Source organism: Mobula hypostoma, chromosome 4 (genome assembly GCF_963921235.1).
Source record: "Mobula hypostoma chromosome 4, sMobHyp1.1, whole genome shotgun sequence".
Taxonomy (NCBI): domain Eukaryota; kingdom Metazoa; phylum Chordata; class Chondrichthyes; order Myliobatiformes; family Myliobatidae; genus Mobula; species Mobula hypostoma.
In genome coordinates, this window is record NC_086100.1 from 136,187,222 (window position 1) to 136,203,153 (window position 15,932).

The 15,932-nt window shown below is 38.9% G+C and overlaps 1 protein-coding gene across 3 annotated transcripts in view; it reads left to right on the forward strand.

Moving 5' to 3' along the window:
* The window catches only part of abhd18 (abhydrolase domain containing 18), a 61,403-nt gene extending 47,081 nt beyond the window's left edge, over nt 1-14,322 (forward strand). The window contains exons 11-13 of one of the 3 annotated variants that reach the window (XM_063046568.1): nt 5,505-5,880; nt 10,184-10,346; nt 13,207-14,322. In XM_063046568.1, the coding sequence (XP_062902638.1) occupies nt 5,505-5,880; nt 10,184-10,346; nt 13,207-13,258 (591 nt within the window). In that variant the 3' untranslated portion in view covers nt 13,259-14,322. Of the gene's footprint in view, nt 1-5,504; nt 5,881-10,183; nt 10,351-13,206 lie in introns of those variants that run through there. The other 2 variants (XM_063046566.1, XM_063046565.1) reach the window with 2 other exon arrangements.
* The last annotated feature ends 1,610 nt before the right edge of the window (nt 14,323-15,932 follow it).

Below are 15,932 nucleotides of genomic sequence, written 5' to 3' on the forward strand. Positions count from 1 at the left end.
TTGGGCTGAAAAGGTGTTGATGTACTCTGTCCTGTCCCTCTAGATGTTTCTCCTTGCGTGTTTGTGCACTCTTGTCATATTCTGTCTGTGCCTCTGCTTTCTTGTTCCTGATTCTGCTTCTACTGCATTTTTCTTTTAGTGTTCTCCTCTTGTTGATTGTTTCCATCGTTCCTGGTGTAATCCACTCTTTATGCTCAAATCTCCTTTTTCCTAGCACTTCCTCAAGTTTCATTTATTGCCTCTTTGACAGCAGTCCATTCGTCTTTGATATCAAGTCCTCAAGTGCCTGGAACCTGTTGGAAAGTGTGAGGGCAAATCTATGAGCTGTTTCTTTGTCTTTCAGTCACTGAATGGGTGGTGTGTTGCTTCTTTTTAGCTTCATCTGTCTGATCCTGCATCTGCAGCATGTTTCACTCTTGTATCATGGAGTATTCTTCAAAAATTCTTTGAGATACATGCGTGGTCAATCTGGTTCTCTGTTACCTTGTTTGGTGACATCCATGTTTCCTTGTGTATTTGTTTGTGTGGGAATAAGCTTCCTCCAATAACTAGCTGAAAATTAGCACATTTCAGCAAATTCTTCCCCATTTTTGGTCATTTCTCCAAGACTATGTTTTCCCCTCACCTGTTCATATCCTGCAGTATCCCTGCCTATTTTAGCATTAAATCTTCCATGACAATGGTCAGGTCTTTTTCCTTCCCTCTGCTGATTACTCCATTGAGTGCTTTGTGGAACTCATCTTTGTCTGCTTTGTATGCGTTTGTTGGTGCATAACATTGTTATCTTCCTGTGCTTGGTTTTAAAGCTAGCAGTGATGATTCTGAAACTAATGGCTCCCCATGTGATGATGGCTCTGCGTGCTTCTGGTGCCATCATGCAGGCTACACCCTCTGTATGTGGTGCATCATTGCTCTGATGGCCTGAGTATATGATATTTATCCTGTTTCTCAGTCAAGTCTTTCCAGATGATGTCCATCTTGTCTCACTCAGTCCAAAAAATTGACTGTTTGTACCTTTTCATCACATTTGCTATGATGGTGGATTTTCCTCCCTGGTACATAGTTCTCACATTCCAATACCCAAGGTAGACATGGACATTGGTAACAAAAGAGGTGTCAGCTATGCTGGATCCTGATGACTTTCTCTACAGTGTGTCATGTGCTCACTCAATGATGAGCCTCTTTTTACGAAGTTGATGGTGTGATTGGGATTCATTAATGTTTCTGTAATCCATTGTATCTACTGTACAGGGGATTGGCCTATACAGTTTCACCAGAGTCCTTTTGGCCAGTCTTACTCGTTTCCACCTCTCACAATGGGTACATAGGGGTTGGACTTTGAGAGGTACCTAAGCAATACAGTACTATAAAACTGCATTAGTTCCTAATCGATGAAGCAACACTAACATGTTCTTTCGATTGACTATAAATAAACAATATCAGTGCAGACACCCAGTGTAGGTAGTGGACTGCCTACAAACAATGCTTTCGATGACCGCATCCTCCAAGTCTTCTTTTTCATTGTAACATTCAAGATGATTATCAGTACCTTCAAATTCTTCATAGTTCCTAGCTGTTGAATTTGTGAAATTGTTTCATTTTCACTCTCGGCCACTTCTGGCATCTCCAAGCCTGAATGTTTGAAACTGCAATGAGCAATACAGTTCTGAATTGTCCTACTGTTTATTACTCACCAACTATCAGTAACAAAACTCACTGGCTTTTGAACACAAACACGCAAGTGACGCTGTTTAAAAACTGTTCCCTCTAAGCACAGTGTAGTGTCTAATGGCCACATGACGTGTACACAATTGACGCTACTTAGAAAATGTTTGGCTACAGTCTCCTACCCCAATTAAGCAGCATAGTGTCCCAAATAAACAAAGGGAATCCCAGCTATTTTCTCGATTTGTTTTTGTCTCTAAGAGTTGTCCCAAATATGCGGTGACCTTGATCAACCACTGCAACACACATAAAAGTTGCTGGTGAACGCAGCAGGCCAGGCAGCATCTCTAGGAAGAGGTGCAGTCGACGTTTCAGGCCGAGACCCTTCATCAGGACTAACTGAAGGAAGAATGAGTAAGGGATTTGAAAGTTGGAGGGGGAGGGGGAGATCCAAAATGATAGGAGAAGACAGGAGGGGGAGGGATGGAGCCAAGAGCTGGACAGGTGATAGGCAAAAGGGATACGAGGGGCTCATGGGACAGGAGGTCCGGGAAGAAAGACAAGGGGGGGGGACCCAGAGGATGGGCAAGGGGTATATTAAGAGGGACAGAGGGAGAAAAAGGAGAGTGAGAGAAAGAATGTGTGTACAAAAATAAGTAACAGATGGGGTATGAGGGGGAGGTGGGGCATTAGCGGAAGTTAGAGGAGTCGATGTTCATGCCATCAGGTTGGAGGCTACCCAGACGGAATATAAGGTGTTGTTCCTCCAACCTGAGTGTGACTTCATCTTTACAGTAGAGGAGGCTGTGGATAGACATGTCAGAATGGGAATGGGATGTGGAATTAAAATGTGTGGCCACTGGGAGATCCTGTTTTCTCTGGCGGACAGAGCATAGGTGTTCAGCAAAGCGGTCTCCCAGTCTGCGTCGGGTCTCGCCAATATATAAAAGGCCACATCGGGAGCACCGGACGCAGTATATCACCCCAGCCGACTCAGGTTGGAGGAACAATACCTTATATTCCTTCTGGGTAGCCTCCAACCTGATGGCATGAACATGACTTCTCTAACTTCCGCTAATGCCCCACCTCCCCCTCGTACCCCATCTGTTACTTATTTTTATACACACTTTCTTTCTCTCACTCTCCTTTTTCTCCCTCTGTCCCTCTTAATATACCCCTTGCCCATCCTCTGGGTCCCCCCCCCCCTTGTCTTTCTTCCCGGACCTCCTGTCCCATGAGCCCCTCGTATCCCTTTTGCCTATCACCTGTCCAGCTCTTGGCTCCATCCCTCCCCCTCCTGTCTTCTCCTATCATTTTGGATCTCCCCCTCCCCCTCCAACTTTCAAATCCCTTATTCATTCTTCCTTCAGTTAGTCCTGACGAAGGTTCTCGGCCTGAAACGTCGAGTACACCTCTTCCTAGAGATGCTGCCTGGCCTGCTGCGTTCACCAGCAACTTTTATGTGTATTGCTTGAATTTCCAGCATCTGCAGAATTCCTGTTGTTTTTGATTAACCACCTGGCCCAATTAACTGGAATCCACTGTAAATGGCTTATCACTTCATATATTGGCTTTAATTGTGAAGGGATGAAGTACAAAAATAAGGAATTCTTGCTGGAATTTTATGTGGATTGCTGTCTGCAGTTTTACTTTCTGTGTTTAAGATGTAAGTGCAGCTTGGATTCAGCAGATTTATACTCGGGAGGAGTAGTTTGACCTCTGAGAAGAGGTGAACTCTTTGATAGCTTAAAAGGGTAGGTAAAAAGCTATTTTCTCAGGCTGGGGAATGGAACTATAGTGCTTGGACTCATTTTAAGTATGTGCTCTTTTAGGATTGATTTTTAAAAAATCTCAGAATAGGAGTGGTTCATTCGGCATTGAGCATGCTCTGCCATTCAATATGACACCTTTGACTTTAACTTTGCCACAAACATGCAAGAATTAAATGTCAAGAGAGAAGTCTTGAAAACTGTAACAGTTACACAGTTTAGTCCAGACAGTACTGCCTTTAATGCTTCTGCTCAACAGTTTTGACTTCATGGTACCTCACACAGTGGAGAAGAACATTGATGATAAATTGCTGAATATATTCAAAACTGAATTATTTGAGCAATTTCTTTTGAAGACATTAAGGAAATCAAGGGAGAGAAGACATGGGTGGGAAGGTAAATTTGAGATAGAGGATCCGTCAGGAATTACTGAATAGTAGAGTAAACTTAAGAGATCAAAAGGTCCACTATATTTGTTATTGGAATGATCTCAACTGAAAAACACTTCACTGGTTTTGAAACACCAAGAGACGTCCTGAAGTATAAAGACAAAAAAAAGTCTGCAGATGCTGGAAATTCAAGCAATACACATGAAAAGCTGGAGGAACTCAGCAGGCCAGGCAGCATCAGGACACGGTGAAGGGCTTTGGCCTGGAACGTCAACTATTTACTCTTTTCCATAGATGCTGCCTGGCCTGCTGAATTCCTCCAGCATTTTGTGTGTGATGCCCTAGAAGATATGTTTGATTGTCATTGTAAAGTCCCTTATGTAAATACATATTTTTAAAACTACTGGTTATTTCCTCTAGAAACTTTCTTTTTTGTTCTCTTAAAGTTCACCATGAGCGATGTTAGATTTAAAGAGGCAAAAAAGATTATGGGATAAAATATTCATATCACATTTCAAGAGCACAAAATACGAATTTCCAGCAGAAACACTGATCTTGCATATCTATCCTGTAGTGGGCTTCACCTTTTTGGCAGTGAAGGTTATTTATCAAAATGACAATCTTCAAAAGATGTAAAGTGGCTCTGTCCGCCAGAGAAAGCGGGATCATCCAGTGGCCACACATTTTAATTCCACGTTCCACTCCCATTCTGATATGTCCATCCATGGCCTCCTCTACTGTCAAGATGAAGCCACACTCAGGTTGGAGGAACAACACCTTATATTCCGTCTGGGTAGCGTCCAACCTGATGGCATGATCATTGACTTCTCTAACTTCCATTAATGCCCCTCCTCCCCTTCTCACCCCATTCCTTATTTATTTTTATTTTTTATTTTTTCCCCTTTCTTTCTCTCTCTCTCTTTTCTCCTTCTCTCTCTCTCTTTTCTCCCTCTGTCCCTCTCACTATATCTTCCTCTGGTGCTCCCCTCACTCTTTCTTTCTCCCTAGGCCTCCCGTCCCATGATCCTCCCCCTTCTTCAGCTCTGTATCCCTTTTGCCAATCAACTTTCCAGCTCTTGGCTCCATCCCTCCCCCTCCTGTCTTGTCCTATCATTTCGGATCTCCCCCTCCCCCTCCCGCTTTCAAATCTCTTACTATCTCTTCTTTCAGTTAGTCCTGACGAAGGGTCTTGGCTTGAAACGTCGACAGTATCTCTTCCTATAGATGCTGCCTGGCCTGCTGCGTTCACCAGCATTCTGTGTGTGTTGCTTGAATTTCCACCATCTGCACATTTCCTCGTGTTGAAGTAGATATTTAATTTGGGGTTATAGTTAATTAATGGATTTAATTTATATTTAATATACTTAATTTGGAAGATTATATTATCTAAAATGAAAGAGATTCTCACAATTTTTTAGTGTGCTGATTTTCAGTGTAGTATATAATTGAGTTGTGCCGAACAGGAAATTGCCAGGCTTGTTTGCTGTTCTCATTTGTGGAATGAAATAATTGATAGGAAACAACATGTCTGGGAATTGCCTTGTAAATTGCTGCACTATGTCTGTTAGAACTGCAAATAAGGCAGGGAGAAGCTGATCAAAAGCTTAGATGAAATATTTGCTTTGAGAATGCACCAAATGTCTTTGAAATTATTTCTAAACAATGATTATTTAATCTGTAGATGGATTCCTTCAAAATGGGTCAAGATTTTGTAAAGAACTCCCCATCCAGTTTGGACAACTGGCAACACTTTGACTTTGCCACAAACATGCAAGAATTAAATGTCAAGAGAGAAGTTTTGAAAACTGCGACAGTTACTCAGTTTAGTCCAGACAGTGCTGCCTTCAGTGCTTCTGCTCAACAGTTTTGGCTTCAGGGTACCTCACACAGTGGCTGTCAGAGTCATAGAAGCCCTTCAACAAACACTAGCAAGCTTTTATCCTCTGTAAAATATGAACCTTCAAAGAGAGAAAAGAGAAAGACCTCCTTAGAACGGGAGTCTATTCTTTTCATGAAAGGAGTCATGGATGAATGTACACATGTGGGAAATTTCTCAGGTATTTTAAAACATCTGATTCAAATTAATGTCAGAAGTTCTGAACCTGAGTAATGCATTGAAATTGTATATGGTTTCATTAATAAATTAGAAATGCAGACAATTTCCTTATGGCTTAGTTGTTAAATTCATCATGTGGTTACCTGATCTCTGCTGACTCAGCACTTACCATTTTACAATTGTTATCTGTATCCGAATGGGAAGGAAAAAAAGCTGTATGCTCAGTTGCTGATATGTATCTGGTTAACCCTGCAAAGAGTGTTTTTTCACTTTGAGGTTACCTGCCATTAGTTCTACATGTAATGAATTCTTTGGTGGAATATCAAGTTTTTAAGTCTGATAACCTTTCTATTTAAATACTGAACCATTATCATTGGTCCACATTAATTACTCCTATTTGAACTTTGGCAGTTTTACCTTGTCTCTCTTATTTAAAGCAGTAGGCACATTGTTGTCTGGTGTTTGAACTATCATTGAAGTCACGGGAATACTCTAATTTATTAGCTGATACTGTTTTTATTTGCATTGCAAACTCAATTACATTTTGCAGTGCTGTATGAGGAGTGGTTAGGTCAACTATGATTGTAGCGTAGTAGAATTGTAGGATTGTAAAAGAATGAGAGGAATCTAGTTCAAACTCACAAATTTTGGCAGAGCTAGAGAGATTCAATGTGAAACTTAGCTGTAAGACCACAGAGCTATAGAAGCATGTTGCTGAATATTATAATGGGTGACTTCAATCTACATGTAGACTGGGTGAACCAAATTGGTAAAGGTGCTGAGGAAGAGGATTTCTTGGAATGTATGCGGGATGGTTTTTTGAACCAACATGTCGAGGAACCGACTAGAGAGCAGGCTATTCTGGACTGGGTTTTGAGCAATGAGGAAGGGTTAATTAGCGATCTTGTCGTGAGAGGCCCCTTGGGTAAGAGTGACCATAATATGGTGGAATTCTTCATTAACATGGAGAGTGACGTAGTTAATTCAGAAACAAAGGTTCTGAACTTAAAGAGGGGTAACTTTGAAGGTATGAGTCGTGAATTAGCTAAGATAGACTGGCAAATGACACTTAAAGGATTGACGGTGGATATGCAATGGCAGGCATTTAAAGGTTGCATGGATGAACTACAACAATTGTTCATCCCAGTTTGGCAAAAGAATAAATCAAGGAAGGTAGTGCACCCGTGGCTGACAAGAGAAATTAGGGATAGTATCAATTCCAAAGAAGTAGCATACAAATTAGCCAGAGAAAGTGGCTCACCTGAGGACTGGGAGAAATTCAAAGTTCAGCAGAGGAGGACAAAGGGCTTAATTAGGAAGGGGAAAAAAGATTATGAGAGAAAACTGGCAGAGAACATAAAAACGGACTGTAAAAGCTTTTATAGATATGTAAAAAGGAAAAGACTGATAAAGACAAATGTAGGTCCCCTGCAGACAGAAACAGGTGAATTGATTATGGGGAGCAAGGACATGGCAGACCAATTGAATAATTACTTTGGTTCTGTCTTCACTAAGGAGGACATAAATAATCTTCCAGAAATAGTAAGGGACAGAGGGTCCAGTGAGATGGAGGAACTGAGCGAAATACATGTTAGTAGGGAAGTGGTGTTAGGTAAATTGAAGGGATTGAAGGCAGATAAATCCCCAGGGCCAGATGGTCTGCATCCCAGAGTGCTTAAGGAAGTAGCCCAAGAAATAGTGGATGCATTAGTGATAATTTTTCAAAACTCTTTAGATTCTGGACTAGTTCCTGAGGATTGGAGGGTGGCTAATGTAACCCCACTTTTTAAAAAAGGAGGGAGAGAGAAACCGGGGAATTATAGGCCGGTTAGCCTAACGTCGGTGGTGGGGAAACTGCTGGAGTCAGTTATCAAGGATGTGATAACAGCACATTTGGAAAGCGGTGAAATGATCGGACAAAGTCAGCATGGATTTGTGAAAGGAAAATCATGTCTGACGAATCTCATAGAATTTTTTGAGGATGTAACTAGTAGAGTGGATAGGGGAGAACCAGTGGATGTGGTATATTTGGATTTTCAAAAGGCTTTTGACAAGGTCCCACACAGGAGATTAGTGTGCAAACTTAAAGCACACGGTATTGGGGGTAAGGTATTGGTGTGGGTGGAGAATTGGTTAGCAGACAGGAAGCAAAGAGTGGGAATAAACGGGACCTTTTCAGAATGGCAGGCGGTGACTAGTGGGGTACCGCAAGGCTCAGTGCTGGGACCCCAGTTGTTTACAATATATATTAATGACTTGGATGAGGGAATTAAATGCAGCATCTCCAAGTTTGCGGATGACACGAAGCTGGGTGGCAGTGTTAGCAGTGAGGAGGATGCTAAGAGGATGCAGGGTGACTTGGATAGGTTGGGTGAGTGGGCAAACTCATGGCAGATGCAATTTAATGTGGATAAATGTGAAGTTATCCACTTTGGTGGCAAAAATAGGAAAACAGATTATTATCTGAATGGTGGCCGATTAGGAAAAGGGGAGGTGCAACGAGACCTGGGTGTCATTATACACCAGTCATTGAAAGTGGGCATGCAGGTACAGCAGGCGGTGAAAAAGGCGAACGGTATGCTGGCATTTATAGCGAGAGGATTCGAGTACAGGAGCAGGGAGGTACTACTGCAGTTGTACAAGGCCTTGGTGAGACCACACCTGGAGTATTGTGTGCAGTTTTGGTCCCCTAATCTGAGGAAAGACATCTTTGCCATAGAGGGAGTACAAAGAAGGTTCACCAGATTGATTCCTGGGATGGCAGGTCTTTCATATGAAGAAAGACTGGATGAACTGGGCTTGTACTCATTGGAATTTAGAAGATTGAGGGGGGATCTGATTGAAACGTATAAGATCCTAAAGGGATTTGACAGGCTAGATGCGGGAAGATTGTTCCCGATGTTGGGGAGGTCCAGAACGAGGGGTCACAGTTTGAGGATAGAGGGGAAGCCTTTTCGGACCGAGATTAGGAAAAACTTCTTCACACAGAGAGTGGTGAATCTGTGGAATTCTCTGCCACAGCAAACTGTTGAGGCCAGTTCATTAGCTATGTTTAAAAGGAAGTTAGATATGGCCCTTGTGGCTACAGGGGTCAGGGGGTATGGAGGGAAGGCTGGGTTCTGTGTTGGATGATCAGCCATGATCATAATAAATGGCGGTGCAGGCTCGAAGGGCCGAATGGCCTACTCCTGCACCTATTTTCTATGTTTCTATGTTTCTAATATGAAAGAAGCAGATCCATTTCTGGGCACAAAGACATCTTGGGGATATGGGCAGATAATTTATGATTGATCATGAATAATCATCTTTCACAACACCATATTTGTGCTATGTCAAGGAGCAGACTCAAAGTGCTGAATGACCTTTTATTGCTCCTTGATTCTCAGTTTCTGTTTTTCTAATGAGGGCAAGCATGAAGTAATAAACCTGGACAAAATAACATTGGGTACGATCCTAGATACTTTACTAGCCAAGATAGAAATAGATCAAATGAATGGGTAGAAATTTGGAAAAATGGCTTTAAAAGTAGGGGAGCATGAGGTCATACACTTCGGCTGCAGGAATTGAAAGACAAGTTATTATCTAAATGGAGAGAGACTGCAAATGGGTGGAATGTAGAGGGATCTAGATGTTCTTGTGTATGAAACACAAAAATTTAGCGTGCAGGTGCAGTATGTAATGGCATTTATTATTAGGGAATTGAAGTTTAAAGATATTGTATTGTTAAAATTGCACAGGTGATGCCATATCTGGAGTACTGTGCAGAGCTTCAGTATCTTTATTTATAAGAGATATGATGACATTGAAGAAATCCATAAATGAGTCACTTGGCTAATTTCTGCGTTAGGAGGTCTGTTTGCTATCATGAATGCCTTTTTAAAAAAAAATTCAATCTCTATTCTTTGTTATTTAGAAGAATGGAGAAAGATCTTATTAGAACATGTAATATCCTGGTGAATCATTGGTGGGAGAGTTTTGAACAAGCAACACAGTTAAAAGATGAGGCAGTCTTTTAAAAATGAGGTGTATAGTAATTTCTTCTTGCAGAGCATACCAATACTCTTATATTTTCTACCCTAGAAATATGTGGAGGCTAGCTCATTACAGTTATTTAAAGAGGAGATAAATGCGTTTTGATATCAGATAAAAGTTTTAAGTAGAAACCATTACTTTGCAAGGAGCAATGCATTCTACAGTTTCATTTAAGTGAATTATATCAATTAGCATCTGATGGGTCTGGATTGCTAGCTGAAAGTACCTTTTTCTAGAAACTTTAACTAACAGTTCTTTGATTTAAATTGTAGTGCCAGTAGACCCTAGTCTAATCATAGTGGTACAAGCAAAAGAAGATGCTTACGTTCCTCGAGCTGGAGTACGGAGCCTTAATGAAATCTGGCCTGGGTGTGAAATCAGATACTTGGAAGGGGGTCACATTAGTGCCTACCTCTTCAAGCAAGGCCTCTTCAGGTAAAAGTAGTGATTAATTACCAAAATTGCAATTTCCAGTATTTTCAGTTAGAAGAAGAAATTTTTGAGACTTGCAGTTTCTTTCTGTACTAATTGCTTGACCTTAGTTCAGGAAGGAGATGAGTACCTTCCCTCACCTGATTTTTCTATTTTTTTTTATCTCTATCTATTTGTATTCCAGTTTTTGGACTTTACTCTGCAGATAAGATCATGGAGGCTAATTGAAGTCTTTGGTTGGCATGGGTGAATGACAAATTTATTTGAGGAAAATTGTTTGAGTATTACTCTTGTAGAACTCTGAGGGATCTGCCAAGTGTATTTTTAATTGGTTTTCAAAAAATATATTTACAATATTATTGTATCTTTTCATTGTATACTTCAGTGGTACATTCAGTCGTAACTCAGTCTTGCCGGCCTTGCAATAAGACGGTTGATGATTAATAAAAACAAAATGCTGAAAATAATCAGCAGTGTAAGCAGCCTCAGTGGAAAGAGAAATAATTTTTTTTTTACAGAATATTTTTACAAAAATCAATAAGTGAAAATCACCAGAAATGTGCTGAATTAAAAGAGGAAATTGAAAGACTGTGGAAAGTGAATAAGGTATACATTGTTCCGATAGTAATATCTACAACTGATGTCATCCCAAAGGCACTACACAATAGCATTAAACAATTAGGGCTACATAGTAATATCTACGTAAATGTTCAGAAAGCCACAATACTAAATATCATTAGATTAGTCCGAAAGTTCCTAGCAATTGACAAATGAGCATGCTTGGCTATGTCCATACCTCAGGTTTTACCAGTTTGAGCTGAGAGAAAAATATAACAATAATAAATAAATAAGCAATAAACTTTGAGAACATGAGATGAGGAGTCCTTGAAAGTGAATCCAAAGGTTGTGACCATAGACTTTAAATGGAACTGTTTGGACTAATAGAACCAGCAACTTATCAGTAAAGCAAAACCAACCAAATTACTCCTATTTTATATCTTCCCGTGGACCTATAATTTCCTTTGCTTCATTTGCATTCATTCAAAAAAAATGCCTTGCCTTTTTCCTAAGCAAAAAGTTTTATGCCCCAATGCTTTCTTCATAAAAACATTTATGCTCCTCATTTATGGCTCTGTATAGCTCTTTTATCAGTTGGAGAAAATAACCTTTCCCCAGAGAAACACCTTTTTTTTTGTTACATAACCCTACCAATAAGGAAGGCAGTCTTGATTAATGCGTTTTGAGATCAGAGTCAATGCATAGAGCATGTAATTTTTAAATATATTTTTACTTGATGTGTAAAAAGTGATGTGTGTTCATTTCTATTTGCATTAATTATGTGTGTTGTAACTTACAAAATTTATGAAATGTTTGGAATTTCTGTAATTGTGATAATTAGGGATTGGTTTAGAGTTTTAATCCAGTAAGTATTCACCATTTTTGTTTTATTCTTTGTGGAACATACACAACAACGTGGAAAACAATCCAATCCAGTTAATTACTGGACAAATTAGTTTATTCTCAGCTGTCAGCGATAATATCTTTGACAGTGGTATCATGTGGCACTACCTCACCGGTAATCTGTTCGTCATGGCCTGTGCTGGGATTCTTCAGGGCCACATAGCTTCAGACCACATCTACCTGAGAGTGATTGTCCTTCACACCAAGGCAATGTTTAATTGAGTGTACCATCAGGAGCTCTGGTGAAACAATTCAACAGTTATCAAGGAGTAAACGTTTTTATGACTGGAACTTAAAAGAAGTGGATAAGATTTTGGAAGGTTAATTTTCATACCCAGGGCCCACTGCAGGAGTTCCACAGGATAGCATGCTGGGCCAACCATCTTCATTTGCATTGTGAATAACCTTCCTGCCATCAAAATGGCAAAGTGTTCATTTCCATTTGTAGCTCCTAAGTGTGTGAAATATTACATGCTTGCATGCTCCCTAGACAGCATTTGGGCATGGGCTAATAAGTGGCAGGTAACATTCATGCCACAAAATCCCAGCAAGTGATCAATATAAGAGTTTGATATTATCCTTGACATTTAGTGGTATTGCCATTGATGAGGCTCAAAAATCCTGGCAGTCACCAATGATCCAATGGAACAACCATCTAAAACTACAATTACAAGTGCAATGCAGACTGGGTAGCCTGTAGACTGGTATGTGATATCTTCAGACACCTCTGCCTTTGTACCATGTACAAAACATAAGAAGGGGGTGTCATAGAATACTCTCCACTCATCTGAGTGAATGCAATTCAACCGACACTCAAGTTCAAAATTGTCTGTGATTTAATTGGTTGTCTGCCCACCACCATGAACCATAATTTCTTGTACCACTAGTATACAGTGACTGCATTGTGTGCCAACTACAATGTGCACTGCCTAGATTGATCAGATTGCATGCTTCAGACCAACAAAGGCAAGGGCTTTGGAGATCTTGTAGAGGAGCATTAATGTCTACGTATCCAAGACCCATGCTATTCTGATGTGGAAGAGTAGTACTTATTCCTTCATGTCACTGGGCCTAATTTCTCGCGACCATATCCCAACAACAGGACTGCAGTGATTCAAGAAGATGGCCAACACCACCGTCACAGTAGTAGTTAGGAACATACAATAAATGCTTACCACGTAGAAATGACCTGGTCCGAATACTTTAATTAGTAAAGGGGAGACTAGCTGTATATAATGCTTATGGTTGAGAGGGAAAATAAATCTGCTTTGATGGACTGGTGGCAGAGTGGACTTACTAGGCTGAATGGCCTGATGTTGCTCTTATGTCTATGGTCTTGTATAGTATGAAGAAAGTTGCTATGGTATAGTTATTCAAAATTCACCATTTCTTTTGTTTACAGACGAGCTATTTATGATGCATTTGAACGATTCCTTCAGAAGTACTCCATCTAGCACAAGTTTTAATCAACCTGTGGTTTTCATTTGTGGCTGATGTCACTACACAGAGTCCTGATCACTGTTACAAGGAATATTATTTATCAAGAAACTTCACACTGAAGACAGGGAGCATAATCATCTTCTACTAGTTGGAAGTTACTTAGTGAAAGTGAAACAAGAGGACTGTATACAACCTAATGCCATTATTATTGTTATCACATTGCAAAATTTTTTGGAACTCAGTAACTCTATTCATCATTGGTGCAACCCTGTCACTAGATGAGATTTTACATCTTACCAGTAAGTTTTAGTAGATGTATGGAAGAGTGCTAGACTTTATTTTTTTTATATAAATATCAACTTCAGGGACACGTGTACAAGAAAATACAAATGAAGAAACAAACATGTACTTCCAAACTGACTTGAACAGAAGTATTAGTAATGTGCGTAATACCATATAAAAGGGAAGAATATGGTGCTACTTTGAGTTATATTGTGCCTACAGAAACTACAAATCTTGGAAGTCACAATCCACTTCTAACAAAATAATGTTTATTTAATGAAGAAATTGCAAATATCTAACATAAACTGGAAAAAGTAATTGACTCTTCAATGTTAAATCTGTTTTCCTGAATCTACACTGAAATTAAGATGTCACAGTTATGATAATTGACTAACTATAGGATTCAGTGTTTGAAAATTGATTTTTGGTTTAAATTTTAGTGTAGATTGGAGAACTTGTAACTAAAAATTATTAAAGCAGCTCAATGTCATATGTGAACTTTATAATTAAATTTAAATGCAGTATTTACGATTTTCATTAATAAAATTCATAAAAGTTTGTCTGCTTCCTTTGTTCCAGGCAATGAAAGTGAGGAATATTTTAATACATTGCCATACAAGTTCATAGAAATCAAAGTATATGGGAAATATTCATTGAACAAAACTGGAGAGGTACTTTCTGGATGTCCATTGCAAGGGAAAAAAAATCATTGCTTTACATGATGTCTTTTTCCTGTATATACATCTATCACATAGAAACTTTAAATTCCATTACATCCAGGAGATTATGTATTCCCCTACTTACTTTTAAGACTTGATTTAGTCTAAGTAGCAGAAATATTCTTCAGAATTCTGATATTAATACTTTTGTTATTTTAGAATTAACATTATTACTGTATAACTTCTGACCTTTAATAGAATTATAAAGCTTCAACGTTGTGCTATTGCTGCTTAACTAAATATATATAATCATTTACATTGACTGTTCAAAGCTCTTGATGCACTTACTTTAGTTATTCAACACAACATTGAACAATTTCTTAAATGGGAGATCTAAAATTATTCTTAGCTCTAATTACCATTATAAGAAACATTTATAAATGTATAGTAGTATGTTAGAGAGCTTAGTACAGTATGCTTCACAATTTTACAGATGTGGTTAGTTAGACTCAATGAGACATTCTGCATTTCATTCCTAGTGTAAAGACAAGGATTTCCAAACCATTGACATCAGTGGTGATGGTGGGTTATGGGTGATGCATTCCGTTATTTGACATTCATTTGGCACTTCATGGGTATCAAAGTTTCTGCAAAGCGTTTAAGTCATCTTTAATATTTTCACGTTTTTCCAGCTGAACTTCATAAGATTAAATTCCATCTACTCCAATGATAATTACGTCAGACTAAACCAGACTGATCAGCATATTGATGATTTATTATTTGAACATCTATATGTTGATTGTGTCAGCCAGGGCCTTGCTGGCAAACTTTCAATGAGGTCTTGTTTGCCATTTCCTTAGTACTGCAATTGTCATATTTTTGTGACCAGTCTTCTAATATCTTCACTCTGATGTCTGTTTATATCTATGTCCACTTCCAATTTTATCCAAAAATGAGTTTTTTTTTCTTCTTCAACTAATCTAAGCTCTGTAATTCTTTATCTAAAGGCTGCTCATTCATTTCCATTGTTTTCTGTATTCCAGGCCTTCTAATTCAGTTCTGAAGGTCCACTTTTCCATCATTTATAACCGTATATTTTCAATATTATGTCCTACAGTAATAGTTATTGTGTACTGTCTTGTATTACATCAATTGACAATAATATTAAAAGGTTTGCAAATAAATATGAGTAAGGTAATAAAACTGAACCCTGAGAATAGACATGTAATTTTCTGTGCGTGTGCAACCGAGAAATTATATACAATGAACATTTAAGTTAAACTAAAGTTTCCTATCAGTTTCATTAGGAATTAAAATGGTGAAAACCAGATTCAAATTAATGTAAGCAAAATACCAGATTCATAAAAAATAGTTTAATCTCATTTCAACTATTTGTGCCCACAACTTAAGAACCTACAATTGAGAAAGTTTTATTTTACTGCCAGCTAAAAAAACTGCCATTTAACACTTTTCCTGTTGCACTAATTGGGTTTTAATTGTGCATCACAATACTGCAATCCAATATTTACAGTGAACCACCAGCTATTAGGAAGGAAGCCAAAGTTTTGTTGAAAGTTCAGTTTTAATGCAAGTATCTGGCAGGTGGGCAAACAGAGATGTATTTACACTGTAATCATAAAAGAAAAAAATGTTTGGATTTATGTGGTACTTTTTACATGTTCAAGAGGTCAGAACTCTACAACATTTAGACACTCCAGAAATGCAGACATTGTTTTAGACAATGGAA